Source organism: Populus trichocarpa, chromosome 6, assembly GCF_000002775.5.
Source record: "Populus trichocarpa isolate Nisqually-1 chromosome 6, P.trichocarpa_v4.1, whole genome shotgun sequence".
Lineage (NCBI taxonomy): Eukaryota > Viridiplantae > Streptophyta > Magnoliopsida > Malpighiales > Salicaceae > Populus > Populus trichocarpa.
The window spans coordinates 10477814-10492791 of NC_037290.2; the positions used below are offsets into that span (position 1 = coordinate 10477814).

Consider the following 14978-nt stretch of genomic DNA (forward strand, 5'->3'; position numbering starts at 1 on the left):
ACTTTTGAGGTTTAAAAGTCAAGTAAATGAACGGTGGAGATGATAGAGGAGGAGGGTGTCTGGGTCCGAAAGTTTTCTGCCAATGAGAGGAGAAGATGATATTGATAATGATGTGTAAACACTGAATTATGTCTTTATCTATATCTAATTGTTGAGATTGAGGGGTGGTATTTTTTATTTAAAAATTATTAAAACAATATTTTTATATTTTTTAAATTTATTTTTAATATTGATATATCAAAATAATTAAAAAACACATATGAAAACTTAAATTTTTTTTTAAATTTCACTAAAGTCCAGTCAAATTATACCGCTACCTTAGACTTGCTCTAAATTCAACTCCCTAAAAAAGAGAGTGAGTATTGCTGTTTCGGTTTGTTTATTACTTTGTACCATAGTTTTTAGACCTGGTCCGATTCAAGGTTTAGGTTCTGGATTTTGACCGGATCACCAGGTCGCTCGAATCATTTTTTTTTTAAAATCAAAACGATGTTATTTTAGTAAAAAAAACAAAAGTCAACTAGTTGCAACTGAATTTTTGACCGGGTCGTCGGGTCAACCCACCGGGTCACACTGAGTTTTTTCTTCCCCTGTTTTTTTTTTTTAACCCAACCTATTTTCAATCCTGAATTGGTTCAATTCTAGATTGATCTATTAAGCCGGACCAGTTTTTAAAACAATGCTTTAGACTATGTAATTGGGGAAATATATTATATTATACATCAAGCTGTGTCTCAAGCAGATCATGGTGTTGTTTTTGTATGTGCAAGACAGTGATTGGAGGATATTCTTGTGGGCCTAAAATTGCTAGCCCATATTGTGTTGGGGCTTGGTGAGATTAAGATTTTAGCCATGCCTTGGGCTCAAAAGCTATTTGTGATGAGTTGCCAGATTGTTTGGAAGCTAAACTAATTGGTGAAGCTTTTTAGTTGCATTGTTTTCATGTTTATGGTAAAGACATCCGAGAGGGAACCTTCATATAAATTAAACTAGTTACATTAACCGTGCGATGCTGCGGGTTATTTTTTTTATATAAAAAATAAAATTTAAAAGTGTTGGGTCTTTTTGTAAAGCTATACCTAAGAGTCTTAGGTTTGACTGCAACGCCTGACTTAAAAGTAATATTTATAATATTAATAATAACATTAATGAAAAAAAGAAAAAAAGAAAAAAAACCAATAGGAAGAAAAAAAACTAATGAAGAAAAAGGAAAAAAAATCTGAATTAACTCGGTTAACCCTTCAAACTAGGTTAACCCGTCAAACCTGGGCCGGATTCGCGTCATGAAAGTTTGATAACTAAATAGAAAAAATAAAATTGATAGGTTAACCCGTCAAACCCGGTATACGTGTCATGAAAGTCTGATAATTAAATAGAAAAAAATTTAACATTAACAAACTAAACTAAACGAAAAAAAAATTAATTAAAAAGAAGAAAAGCAAAAATTTCAGGTTAACCCGTCAAACTTGGGATCCGTATCATAAAAATATGATAACTAAATAAAAAAAATTTAACATTAACAAACTAAATTAAACAAAAAAAAATTCATTAAAAAAAAACACAGAAAAAAGCAAAAAAAAAAAACCATAAAAACATAAATTTTTTTTTTTAAAAAAAAACAGCTCAGAGTATTTTAGTATATGTTATTATTATTATATTATTATAATTATAATATATAAGTTCAACTAAAATAAAAACGTGGGGAAAGCTACAGTACTTTACTCATGTTTTTTAGAGTATTGTTAATTAGTCTCTTTATACTTAAATTTAAACAAATTGTTCATATACAAATTAGTGTATTCATAAGATTTTTTCCTAGTCTTTCTCCTGAATAATAACAATTCTTCTCAAAGATGCAACCAAATCTTTTAGGTAAAGTTTAGTTTAGTTAGCATTTCAGAATAAAAAAATAAAGACAGTTAGAATAGAAAAGACGAGATAAAATAAAAAACGGAGTTAAATTATGTTTGATTATGATATACGAGATAAAATAATTATTTATTCATCATGTTTGGTTTATAAAGGAGAGATCATAATAGAACATGAATTTCTTTTTTTTGTTCTTAATCTATATTACTATATGTTTGAAAGCATAATTAGAACAACTTCTTAATTATAACATGCATTAGTTGGAGATTTGGTGGTAAATACCAATTGATATCAAATTAAAATAAAATTTTAATATTGTATAATTTCATCCATTTCACCCTTCTTTCTTTGAGACGTGAAGCAATCTTCGATTTAAACCTCTAACTGAATTAAATATGATTTCGACAACTAAAAAGTAGTTGTTATCTTCACCCAAATGATAATTTCAGGAGGAACCGCAAGAAAAAAAAGTTTCTCAAATCATTAGAAAGGTTGTAAAATAGTCAAGCTTGGAGCTTCTAATAATAGCTTAAACTGGATGTGGCACCGCTGTGTATGGGATCAATTTTTTGTAGCATGAAAATAAAGGGATCAATTTTTTGTAACAAGAAAATAAATATCAATGTTTTTCTAGTAAAAAAAATAAATTAAATTATATAAAAATTAACTTGATATGACCTGATGAACTTAATAGATTCAAAACAAATCTGAACGATGGTGTAAAAATATAGTTTGATTAAAATACAAATTCAAGATAATATCATTCAACAAAAAAATATTAAGACAAACATATTATATCAATCTGGGTTAATATTTTAAATCTGCGATTCAAATCATGATACCATGATAATCATGTATAAAACAAATTAAAATAAATTATGAAACTCAATTTTCAATCAACTCAATATTAAATGATAAAATTTTTAAAAAATAAAAAAAATCTAATTCTCAATCAATCCAATATTGTCCAGGTCATCTTTGAACTTTCCAATTTAATCAAGTTACATTGAATCAATCTTTATAAAATTTAATTTTTTTTTTCAAAATTATGTTACCAATGTCAGGATATTTTCTAACTTTGTTTAAAAAATTAATTCTATCTGCAACTGAGTAAATGATATAGTTTTAAAAAAGTACGAGAAAGGAAGTTAAATTCTTAAAAAAAATGTATTGACACAAAAAGACAAATATTAGTAATGCTAGAGTGCTTGCAATAGAATTCTCTCCGAAGAACTCAAACTCAAACTTGACGAGCAACAAATGCCATGGCCTCTATCCATCTAGCATATTTCTAGCATTTTCTATACGGACCTGGGATATAGTAGAATCGTTTAAATTTCTTCGACAATTAGACAAACGCACGTTACTAATCTGAAAGCTGCGCAGAGAAGTGCTTTTGAAATGTCCACAGTGAAGGCAACCATGCATTGGCCCCTCCACAACATTGCTGTCATGGTCATTAACAACCTTAACTACTGGTATTATTGACCGCTGAAACCTTGAGCTCGAAGGTTGCTTCTCAAAGCTGTCCCTTACCACAAGCAACAACCATTGCGTCATTTCTTATTGTATTTCCTGCCTTGCAAAGCAATATCCCTGGATTTTCCTACCTTACCAGTAGGATCAGCACTGAGGTTCTCCCCTCACCTTTAAATTTGTACCCTTTCACCTAACTATAACAATAACCACTAAACAAATCTCCTCCCCAATATATACTCCCCTCACCTCCCCCTTCCTCCGCCACTCAAACTCTTCCTCTTCACAATTAGCAAACAGCGAGCTAGGTCACTTGCAAGAATCTTACGTAGCCTATAACGATGAGAAAGCAACTCCTCTCCCCATTCGTTCCTTTCTTGATGTTCTTCCTCTACGGCTCCACGACTGTTGCTCAAACCCCATCACCAGCACCTTCAGGTCCAACCAACATCACCGCAATCCTCGAGAAGGCTGGTCAGTTCACAACCTTGATTCGGTTAATGAAAAGCACCCAAGAGGCTGACCAAATCAACACACAACTAAACAACTCAAACCAAGGCCTAACAGTATTTGCACCACCTGACAACGCCTTTACTAACCTCAAAGCAGGCACGCTGAATTCACTCAGCGATCAACAAAAGGTCCAACTGGTGCAATTCCACATCATTCCAAATTTCTTTTCCATGTCAAGCTTCCAAACTGTGAGTAATCCCTTGCGTACTCAGGCCGGTAACAGTGCCGACGGCGAGTTCCCGCTAAATGTGACAACATCAGGGAATCAAGTGAACATAACAACAGGGGTTAATACTGCAACAGTGGCTAACACTATATTCACTGATGGCCAGTTAGTTGTGTATCAGGTGGATCAGGTCCTTCTGCCATTAGATCTCTTTGGTACAGCGGCAGCACCAGCACCTGCACCTTCAAAGCCTGATAAAGATGTTCCAGCCAAAGCTCCTGCAGGGTCAAAGGAAGATGCCTCTGTTGATGCTTCAGGTGCAACCATTGCAACTGTATCTGTCAGTGTCGTGCTGATCGCAGCAATTTCATTGAAGCTATGAGTTTTTGTTTTCGGAAATTGATAAGGAGTTCTTGTTTTATTGATCTGTTGTGATTTGAACTGAGGTGGATTATTCTTTGGTTACTCTCCCTCTCCTCTTTTATGTAATGTACCATGATTGGCTGAGATCTTCCTCTCCACTCAATTTTGTGATCTTATGTTCAAATTTAAAGTTAATTGCAATAAAATTCCGATCCTGTAGATTGAAATTTTGGATTGAAATCTAATCAATACAATCACCAATTATAGAGAATCGGATGCAAAACGATAATATAATAATGGAGGATGCAACAGAAAGATGAATCGGAGCTCAATAATTTCATTGAATCAACCAATTCAAGTTATTGAACTGGGAAGATTTTGGAAGCAAAACTTTATCGAGGAATAAACTGATCCCGTGACAAACCCTCTTTTAATTGGCCATGATGTGCCTGTTAGTATCATTATTCAAATTGGTGTAAGGACTATGTTACAATAAAAGCAAAGAGAAGAGCAGACTACAAGGATTGATCAATTATCTGAGTAGATGGAGTCAGTGCTAGCTACTCTCTAGTCTTTTGCAACTAATAAGGAAAATAAAGGGACACGAGGGAAAACTACTGTCCTGATGGGATTCATTTACCACAAATAAACTACAATCGTGGAGAGATAATGAGTAGCAATAAAGTTTCAAGTGACGATACAATATAGCTTTACCAAGAATGAACTACCAATATTTGACGGTGAGAATCCAAAGGTGTGGATGAGGAAATGTAGGAAATTCTTCGAGAGATGCATTAGACTCTCTTACATTAATAGATTCATTATTAGAAAATTGATAAATATAAATGGAAATATCGAGAGGATATTTTCATTGGTAAATTTCCGATGAATTTTACAGACGGAAATATTCCCTCGGTATATACCGAGGGAATTACATTGGAAAAAAAATATAATTAAAACAAAGCAAAAAAAATAATGATGTGTCATTTATACAAACAGATACCAACGAAATAAATTTCATCGGTAAAATCGTTGGTAAACTGTGAACAATGTTCATCATGTCAATTACAAAGGGAATCACTAAAGGAAAATTCCGTCGGTATTTTCCAGAGAGCTCTGGAACTGTTCACTTCCCAATTGCACTGTTAATTACTGTTTTTTATAGACAAAATCACCGATGGATTGAAAAGTCGTCGGTGTTATTTGACGGTTTTTTGAAAATTTTTGATTAAATTAAAATTTTAAATTAATATTACAGATGGAATCACCGACGGATTGAAAAGTCGTCGGTGATATTTGGCGGTTTCTGAAAATTTTTGATTAAATTGAAAATTTAAATTAAATATTACAGACGGAATCACCGATGAAAAATATTAATATTTAATTATCCATCGGTAAAACCGTCGGTAAAACACCCCAATAAGAAACATATAATCCCTAATTTCACAACAGACGGGGCTCCTTTGTTGTTGTTCTTCTTCTCCATATGTAAAAAACATCAATATCCATTTCTTTCTCTTTTCTCTCCTCAACTCCTTCTCTTTTCCTCCATGCTCAGGTATGTATTCTTCTTTTTTTTTTCTTTTTTCTTCTCAGTTTTTTTTAATTAATATACTTTATGAATTTATTTTTCTCTTTTTAGCTTCACTTGCAACCACATTAAGGTAAGATTTTTCTTTTTTCTTCTTTTTTTGTGTTTTTTTTCACTATATTTGTTATTTTATTTTATTTTTTATTGTTTTTTTTCTTAATAATTGTATCAATATTGTTGTAGGATTTTTTTTTCATGTGATTTTTTTCTTCTTTTTTACAAGCGTTTTGAGTATTATAGAGTGATGATTTATATTAATTTTATTATTTTATAGTTTTGTAAAATGGATTTTTTAAAAATATTTTTAAATAATTACTGATGGAATTACATACGGTATTTTTCTGAGGGATATACCAACAGAATAAAGCGGATAATTTTTTTTTTGCGCTTTTTTCGTCAGTAAATCCATCGGTAATAATATTTTTTTATTACCAACAGACAAAAATTACCGACAAAAGATTCACTGACGAAGTATTTTCGTCAGTGATTTCGTTGGTAAATTAATTACCAACAGAATGATAGTACAAATACCGACCAAAAATTCTGTCGATAAATATAAAGATTGTGGTAGTGATTGCTTTAACTTATTTGGAAGGAAGAACCGTGACATGGTTTGAAGGGCTTTTGTTGGGAAACAATGACCTAACCAATTAGGAAGAATTTTCGAAGGCTATTTATGTAAGATTTGGCACTTGCAGTGATGTAGTAGAGGAGTTTAACAAAATAGATCAAGAGAGAAAGGAGTTGATGAATACATTGAGAGATTTAAGGAGTTGAAGTCTTTAAATGAATGCTCTCAACCCCATGTTTCTAAAGACATATTATGTATCTAGCTTTATTAGTGGATTAAAGGAACTCATTAAACCAATGTTGAAGATCCTTAAGTCCATCATTTTGTAAGCTTTTGAACAAGCTAAATGGCAGGAAAAATCTATTGCTGCATTGGCAAGGGGGAGCATAATGGTTTCAAAGATCAATTCCTAATTCAAGATTTAGAAACCAATAAATATTTCCAAACAATCATCTCAGAATCCTTACGAGCAAAGAATAAAACTTAGATTATGCTTTAAATATGAAGATAAGTTTTCCTTTGAATACAAATGTAGTGTTAAGGTTCATAAAAAAAAGATAAAAGTTCTTTCATTTATTTAAAAAATATTTTTTCAAATTTTCTCTTATATTTATCTCTCCTCCTATCTTATTATAGTTTAAAATATATAGGTTCTAACATCATTATAAAAGACTATAAGATGACACTGAAAGAGGTCGCATGCGCCACCAAAACAACGACCCATAAAGCAAATAAAAAATATATCATGAAGTGAACATCTCATGATTATATTTAATCAATTAATTTAATCTAAAAACAAAATTTCTTTTTAAAAAAGCTAAATTTAATAAAGAACGACAAATAAAAAAACCCAAGATAACTCAGGTCATCTTTAAAATTAGTGAAAAATCATATAGAAAACTACTAAAAAAATTAATGTAACCCAATCTCCAATTAAATAAATGCTGAAAGATAAAACTAAAAAACACATGAGCTTAAAAGAAAGAGAAAAAAACCAAGCAAACCCGAGCAAATCTTCAAAACCTGAATTAATCTTCCAAACTTGCAACTTGTCAAATCATATACCTAGGCTCAATTCCCAACCAATGAAATAAAAAAAATATCATTTTAATTTTTTTTACAAAGTAAATAAAATAGCAACCAAAAGAATGAGGATCAAATTTGATAGATGAAAAAATTAAATGAGGATGAAATTAAAAAATAATAATTTTATAAACTATTTCAAATAAAACAAATAGTAATAAAAAAAATAAGGACTAAATCTGAAAAAATAATTAAAGGGCTACTTTGAAAATTTGAAAGGTTAGACATGAAAATCAAGGAAGAGAGAGAGAAAAAAATATCATTAATGCTAAATTGAAGGTCCGTAAGCCACACACTCCATCTAAGGATGGAGGGCCGCCGAAACGATTCGATCACCACCTTAAAAGCCATTGTTTGGCCACCGAATGCCCCACCAAGTTCCACTTAAAAAACATGTATACATCCCATATGCTTGTGCTTGCAATGCACGTGCTGGCTAGTTTTCTTTAATAATATTTTATAATTATTAAAATATTAAATTTTCTCTTAGTCAACTTAATTATAAAAAAAACAAGAATAAAAGTAAAAATAAAAACTCTCGATGCCAATAAAGAAATTTATTTAGAGTAATTTAGCTATTTTACTATGCTTTAAAAAATAAAAATTTTAAAAAGTTCATAAAAGCTAGCTAAATAAAATTTTCTTTTAAGAGTAATTTAATCATTATACATCAACCCCAATCTCCATTCATTTCTCCTTTATTTTTCAAACCCAAGCACGGTAGCTCCCTCCACAACTGCCAACCATACAAACAAAGTAAACAAACAAAAATCCATCTTCATCTTCTCTATTGTTACAGGAGACACAATGCGCATCCACCTTCAATAACTGCTCTATCAAATATTTTTCAGCCAGTCCAATAATTTGTTTTAAGAAGGGGAAAATGTCATTACCCTATTCCAATCCATAGTGCAATAAGTTTGGGTACACAGGGATCCCTTTAGTTTCTTTTTTAATACTATAAAATTTCTGGATTCCTTCTTAGACAAGTTCAGTCTCCATTCATTTAGCCAGGGAAACATCGTATCCTTCTCCACTCTTCTTGCTTCCCCTTCTAACAAAGACATTACAAATTGTACTTGGATTTAACCCAGAGTTTTCTCAGGTTGAATCATATTTTGGATTTATTAAAAAATGATTCAAATTAATTGGTCAAATAAGTAAAAATATTTTTTTAACGTAACAAAAAATATCATGGTCATAAATAACTATTTGACATTGTTATTAAACATGGTCTAGTTGGTCAACCTTGAAACCTTTCAATATGACTATTTATCAGCTGGGTTTTAAAATTAAATTATGTGAGAGTTAGCTCGATGTGACCCGGTCGACTTGGTCAATTCAATAGCAACCTAGTCAACAAATAAAAAAAAAATATGATGATGAAATTGATAGAAAAAACCTTCCGACCCAACTTCTTATCTAATTCAAGTTTAAAATTAAACCATGTGAAAGTTGTCTCGACATGACTCAATTGACTTGGTCAGTTCAAAGAAAGCTCAACTGATCAATAAAATATTTTTAGGATGAAATTGAGGAAAAAAAATGTAGTTAACATAAAAAAATCTCTCAACCAAACTCGATTATGTGATTGTCTATTTTTATTTTTATCTTTTAGTTAAAAAAATAGTTTTGAAAAAAAAACATGTTATTAAATTTTAGAAAGTTCATGGATATGTTGACGGTACGACAAGTTAACTTTTTTTTAAAATTTTTTATTTTATTTTATTATTCAATATTAAACTGATAAATTGAATCTTTTGGTCTTATTTAAATACATTCATGGTGGTATTTATAGATAATATTTTAGCTTGTATATGAAATATAAATAACATCTGAAGCATGTATTGAAAATCTTGAGGAATCATTAAATATATGCCAAGCTGGGAAAACGTGAGTTGTGCCAAATAAATAATAAGAAAGGTTGAGTTAGGCTGACAGGGGAAAGAGTTTGGTTAGGCTGGCCTTCTTTCCTTTTTCTTTTCCCTTTCCTCTTCATCTAGCCTCGGTTGGCCTAGTGGGGTATGATGGGCTAGTTTCCAGTTCACCTCCTCTTCTCCCTTTTCTCTTCTTTCTCCTTTTTTATTCTCTCCCTTTATCCTCCTTTCTTCTTTCTTTTCTCTTGGTTGGGCCACGAACCTCTAAGTTGGTTGGACCTGCAGCTAGCCAGGCTTGGTTAGGTCTGGTTGGGCCTATTGTCAGGTTGCTTTTTTTTTTTGCCCTACTGATGGCACAGAACAATTAACTAGCTATAGGTTTAACGTACTATTGACCATTGATCTTTGATGGCACTTGTCGCTGTCATCTTATTGTAGATTAACAAATTTCATGAGGGTTCCATTTGAAGACGAGTTAATGAGTTGATTGATCTCTCTTGTTGGTATTACTATTAGTTTTCTTGTGAGGCTAAGAACAAGAAATCTTACTATAAGGGTTTGATTTTTCGTTCTTTTTTCGTTTTTTTTTAAAAATAACAATTCAACGCCAGGATCAAAATTTAGTTGTCCAAAACCAGTTCGATGTTAGTGCAACATCCCATAAAGACTGAGAGATTGTCATTTTGAAACAGTTTTCAAACTCCAAAGATATAGCTCTGCCCAGGTCTCGAAAACATGGTCGTGACAAGTACCAATAAAAAGGTGATACTCATTACTATAAAGTACTTTCTCTTATTCAAACCTCTAAAAAATACACACCCTTTCTGGTTATAAATAATTTATAGTAAATGGGAAATATTGGTAAAGGTTACTCTAACTATACATACTTCGATTCTTTCTAAGAATGCCCGTTTCATCTCCTTGCCAAAATGTCTGTCATAAAAAGGCATTAATGGAAAGTCAAATATGTGTTGCTGCTCATAGCGACCCTCCAACGGTTTGTTAGGGTTAACAGTGCACCATAAACAATAGGAGGAGTTCACATACAATACTGGTCCCCTTAAAAACTGTCTGAAAGAGACCTATGTCGCTAGCTTTCTAGCTAGCTTGTTAGGGCAAAAAAAAAAAAAAAAACATCTTTCTAGGATTATTAGGCAAAACCTAAAGGGGACAATGAAAGTGTTTGAGACATGGAAAATGGAAAGGCGACCTCACAGACGCAGTTTTCAACGAAGTTAAAATTGAACCACAAATATTGTGTAATTAAAATGGCTTTCTAACTGGATTATGGATGAACTTATCTTCCTTTATAGCATAGATTTGCTTGCAACTTGTTAATTAGTGGTATAATTAACCCAGCCTTGCCAGTGTGCAAGAATCCCCCACTTCCCATGCATCTTTGAAAGCCATCAGTCTGACCTTCAAATTCAAGCAGTAATTTTGTTGAGGCGGCTTTGGAACCATGTCCTGGTTTGGGTGATTGGGACTTTTTTTTTGAAAAAAATAGATTTTTTTTTAATTATCCCAAAACCTGTTTGAACGAGTACATATATAATATTATCTCTGTCCTAAACGAGCAGTTTTTTAATTTTGTTTTTATCTCTAAGGGAAACGCAACAGTATTCTACCAAACTTTCATGGAATTCCTTGGGTGCATGGATCGGATGACCGAATTGTTAGATAGAATATACGAATTTTTATTCTCATGTATGTATAGGAATTAGGAAGTTGATCATGAGTTAATTATATTTTATTCTTATAGGAATTTTCATTCATGGATATACCTGAGTTAATTATTATTTTTAATCCAAACATGCTTGAGATAATTATTATTTCATTATTTGCCTTGCTTTAATTAGTAAGTTATGATATGAATTAGAAGGAAACTAGCGTACGAGAATCATATATATCACTTGCTTCATAGAAATCCATGTCTACTTTCCGAGATTTTTTAGGGTGATAATATAGGTTTTGTACTTGACATTTTGACGTATAACACTTGATTAACTCTCATTGCCAATAATGACTTGCCATGGGGAAAAAACCATTAATTCCATTTTAGTCAATGAGGAATTTTCACAATCCCATCATACTGCCTTCGACAAATCATACTTCTTCTTCTTCTTCTTGACCCCTAAATTTCTTCCTAGGCTTCCTTCGGCCATAATCAACACTAGAAAAAATCAAAAGGGTTTCGCCATACGCAGTACTACCTAGATTCTCCCTAGTTAAAAGAGACCCTAGAATACACGTGTACACAGCTTGATCTTAGCCAAAAAGAGAGAGAGAGAGAGGGAGAGACGTGTAAAGCCTAATCTCCCCAAGACTTCGATTATTATAATATATATTAAACAAATGGAACACCAACTTATTAGTTGGTGCACATTGTTTTCGATCTTAAACTATAGCAAAGACTTGGTTTTTCCTTCTTCCAAAAACCCACCAACGTTGACGAGGTACCCGGATTTCGTTGACGATCAGTCAGCGATATGTCGTTGTTTTCCGTGCCTTTCAATTTCAATAAAGAAAGAAAAAATGATCCAAGTAGGAGTATACGATAAGAGCGTTAAGACAGAAAATAAAACAACAAGAAAATAAAAACAACAAGAAAAACAACGAGAACATGCATGACTTGGAGTTTGTTCATTGTTCAGTCTTTTTCTGACATGTTTCATGCACTGGGCCACCACCAGTAATCACGAGCTGCCCTTCCCTTCACCACCATTTCTACCGAGCCCAACTCTGCTGTTTTAGCCGGGATTTTAAAACAGGCCTTATGCAATTCACGTAGCGTGCAAGATCATCAAGGATTGACAGTGAAATGGTTCAAGCTCATGGCTGAACTTATTGAAGCAAACTTCGCTAGGTCTTGTGGTAAAAATGGACGACTGGATTCACTACTCATACCCAGAAAATCTCTTGTTAAACCACTCTCGATAGAATTTGAACCTCTTTGATGCTTCAACTGAGTCTGGTCATTTTGTAGTTTTCCACTTGTTTGCATCATAAGTTGATCAAGGTTGCTTGATGTACCCATCATTGCATCACTCATTGCTACAGTACTATTTGTTGTTGTTAGGCTCTCGGCTGCAGTTTGCTTAACATTTTGAAAGACTTGGTGTAGCTCGTTTGGATTCTGGTTGAGAGAGATGGGGTTTGTTGTAGGAGAAGAAGAAGAACAGTTCATTAGTCCATAATTGTTGCCAAAGAAAGATTGGTTGCTTCTTGTAGAACCCATTTGAGCTGCCTTTTGCAGAAGTGCAGTGGCAGACATATTGGGCACTGCAGCTGGCTTTGATTGCTTGTTCTGAATACTATCAGAATACAAAGAAGCTGATGTATTCACCATATTGGCTTTACTACTACCTTCTTCCTTTAGCCCATGAGGGAGTCCAGATAAGGTTAAATTCCCAAAATTGGCGGTGGACGATGAACCATAGAGATTGGCTGATCCCATTTGCACCATTTCAGGCAAACCACTAGAACTCGAAGGCACGTAAAGATTTAAATTGGGACTAATAGGTGAAGTGGCTTGATTTAGCCACAGAGAAAGTCCAGGCTTTTGTTGATCAGCACCAAGAGAATTTCCTGGAGTCATGCCACTGAAATCAGGTCCAAAACCTGAATTGAATTGTGGAATGCCTGCGATATCTGGAACTCCCGGCCGGTCAGGAAATCCATGAGGCAAATCTACTGTATCATTTCTGAAATTTAGATTGGCTGCAGCTGGAACGGAAGTGATTCTTGCACTTTCTTCAGCTAAGGCATCGCAAAAGGCTCTGTGTGTGATAAAGCTATCTTTCCTGTTTTGGTATATATTAGAAACCCCAATTCAAAATTTGATCTATCAGCACTTATTATGATTACCTAGCAAGTATAATCATAAATGAAGTATCATTTAATTCAAAAGAAAAATCAAAGGGATAACATTTATTTCATCTGCTACGTAATCAATGACAGAAAATCAATAACCAAGTGTGTGTAGTAACAGTGTTAGTACCTGGAAAATAAAGTCCCACAGTCACATTTATACTCTCTAGTCCCGCAAGTCTTGGAGTGAGCTTTCCAGTCTGATTGAACTGCATACTTCTTTGAACATTTCTCACACTTCCACTTCTTCTCCCCATGTTTTCTGCTAAAGTGCTTCTTTATGCCAGTTAAGTCTCCGAGAGCTCTAGATGGATCGTGGTGAACGCAGGTCTTTTCTGGGCAAATATAGACCTTCTTTCGTACCTCTTTGTTGGTTCTTTGCTTTAGCTTCCATGGAAGATTGTGACCTCTTCGATGAAGTTGCAAGTTTTGGTCTCTTTGAAATCCTTTGTTGCATATTTCACATATAAACCGGTTTGTAGCCATGAGAGACTTCGGAGATAAAGCAATAACCTCAGCATCTGGATCTGTGAAGACGACATAGAAACAGTTTATTTGACTACTATTCAATTTAAAGTAAGTTTTGTACATACGCGATAACTAACTAAGAGATGAGGTACCAAGAAAAATAAGAAATTAAGCATGCTACTTACCTGGTGTTCCTGGTAAATTTCTTTTCCTCTTGGCCGCTTGATTAGGATTAGTTTTAGGGCTAGGGTTAGGGTTTGCATTATTCTGGTCTTGAGCAAACCCTGCTATTGAAGATGGTAGTGAGAAAGCATCACCAGACATCATTTCTACTTAAATTGAACCAAACACAACAACGCAACAAAGCTTTCGAAAAAGGATAAAAACCGTAAGAAAACAAAAGAAAGCAAGAGTTTCTCCCAACACAAACAGCTAAGTGTTTAGTTTATTCAAATACTGACTTCACTCTTTAGCTAATTCTGCCAAAAGACAAGAAAAACACAACTCAAGCTTGAATCTAAACACCCCCTCCTAAAAAGAAATATAGTCCAAATTAACTTCGGACTCTTGTTACAGAGATCTGGTTTGCCTTTGTTTGATTTCAAAAGAAAAGACCAAAAACCATTGAGTAAAGAGAATATCTCTCTCTCTTATTATCTTGGCCTTACTCGTCCCCCCCCTTTTTTTTTTATCTTGCTGAAAGTCGGTCAGCCATATATTTTTCAATAATGGGCCACACCTCTCTCCCTCACACACACACAGGACACATCGGTACCACACGCACGATGGTAAATGGTAAAAAAAGAGAGGTGTATCTATATATACACACGAGAGAAAGAGAGAGAGTATATGAGCTACTTTGTATAATAAGAATGTGTAGGATTGCGTCTCTCTTTGTAGCCTTTAGAGCTCAAACTCGAATTATCAGCAGGAAAAGAAAAGGTAACTGCAAGAGTAAAAGAATGATTGGGGATAAAATAGTAGAAACAAGGAAGAGTAGCATTAACTAAGTAAAAGCAAGGTGATGCATGGGTGCATGAAAAGTAAAATAAAAAGGTAATTGATGGGATTGTTTGTTTTACTTAAGGATGATATGATATTGATGATCTGATGAAAAGGAAAGATTGAAAA

The 14978-nt window shown here is 33.3% G+C and overlaps 2 protein-coding genes across 2 annotated transcripts; one reads left to right on the plus strand and one right to left on the minus strand.

Annotated features, from left to right (window-relative positions):
- The first annotated feature begins 3562 nt into the window (after nucleotides 1-3562).
- LOC18100207 (fasciclin-like arabinogalactan protein 11) lies at nucleotides 3563-4614 on the plus strand. The gene has a single exon (XM_024602960.2). It carries the CDS (start codon nucleotides 3687-3689, stop codon nucleotides 4404-4406), a length of 720 nt encoding a protein of 239 aa, XP_024458728.1. The 5' UTR covers nucleotides 3563-3686; the 3' UTR covers nucleotides 4407-4614.
- Nucleotides 4615-12045: 7431 nt separating this feature from the next.
- On the minus strand, nucleotides 12046-14559 carry LOC18100208 (zinc finger protein JACKDAW). The gene is made up of 3 exons (XM_006381408.3): nucleotides 14033-14559; nucleotides 13510-13906; nucleotides 12046-13312 (listed from the first exon to the last, which is right to left on the minus strand). Exons 1-3 carry the CDS (start codon nucleotides 14172-14174, stop codon nucleotides 12313-12315), a joined length of 1539 nt encoding a protein of 512 aa, XP_006381470.1. The 5' UTR covers nucleotides 14175-14559; the 3' UTR covers nucleotides 12046-12312.
- Nucleotides 14560-14978: the final 419 nt, after the last annotated feature.

Bases quoted from the DNA above. Each gene is read 5' to 3' on its own strand.
- LOC18100207 (XM_024602960.2), top strand. From the start codon at position 3,687: ATGAGAAAGCAACTCCTCTCCCCATTCGTTCCTTTCTTGATGTTCTTC.
- LOC18100208 (XM_006381408.3), bottom strand. From the start codon at position 14,174: ATGATGTCTGGTGATGCTTTCTCACTACCATCTTCAATAGCAGGGTTT. The intron at 13,907-14,032 runs GTAAGTAGCATG...TCGTCTTCACAG, and splicing joins AAATTTACCAGGAACACCAG to ATCCAGATGCTGAGGTTATT. The intron at 13,313-13,509 runs GTACTAACACTG...ATACCAAAACAG, and splicing joins TGTGGGACTTTATTTTCCAG to GAAAGATAGCTTTATCACAC.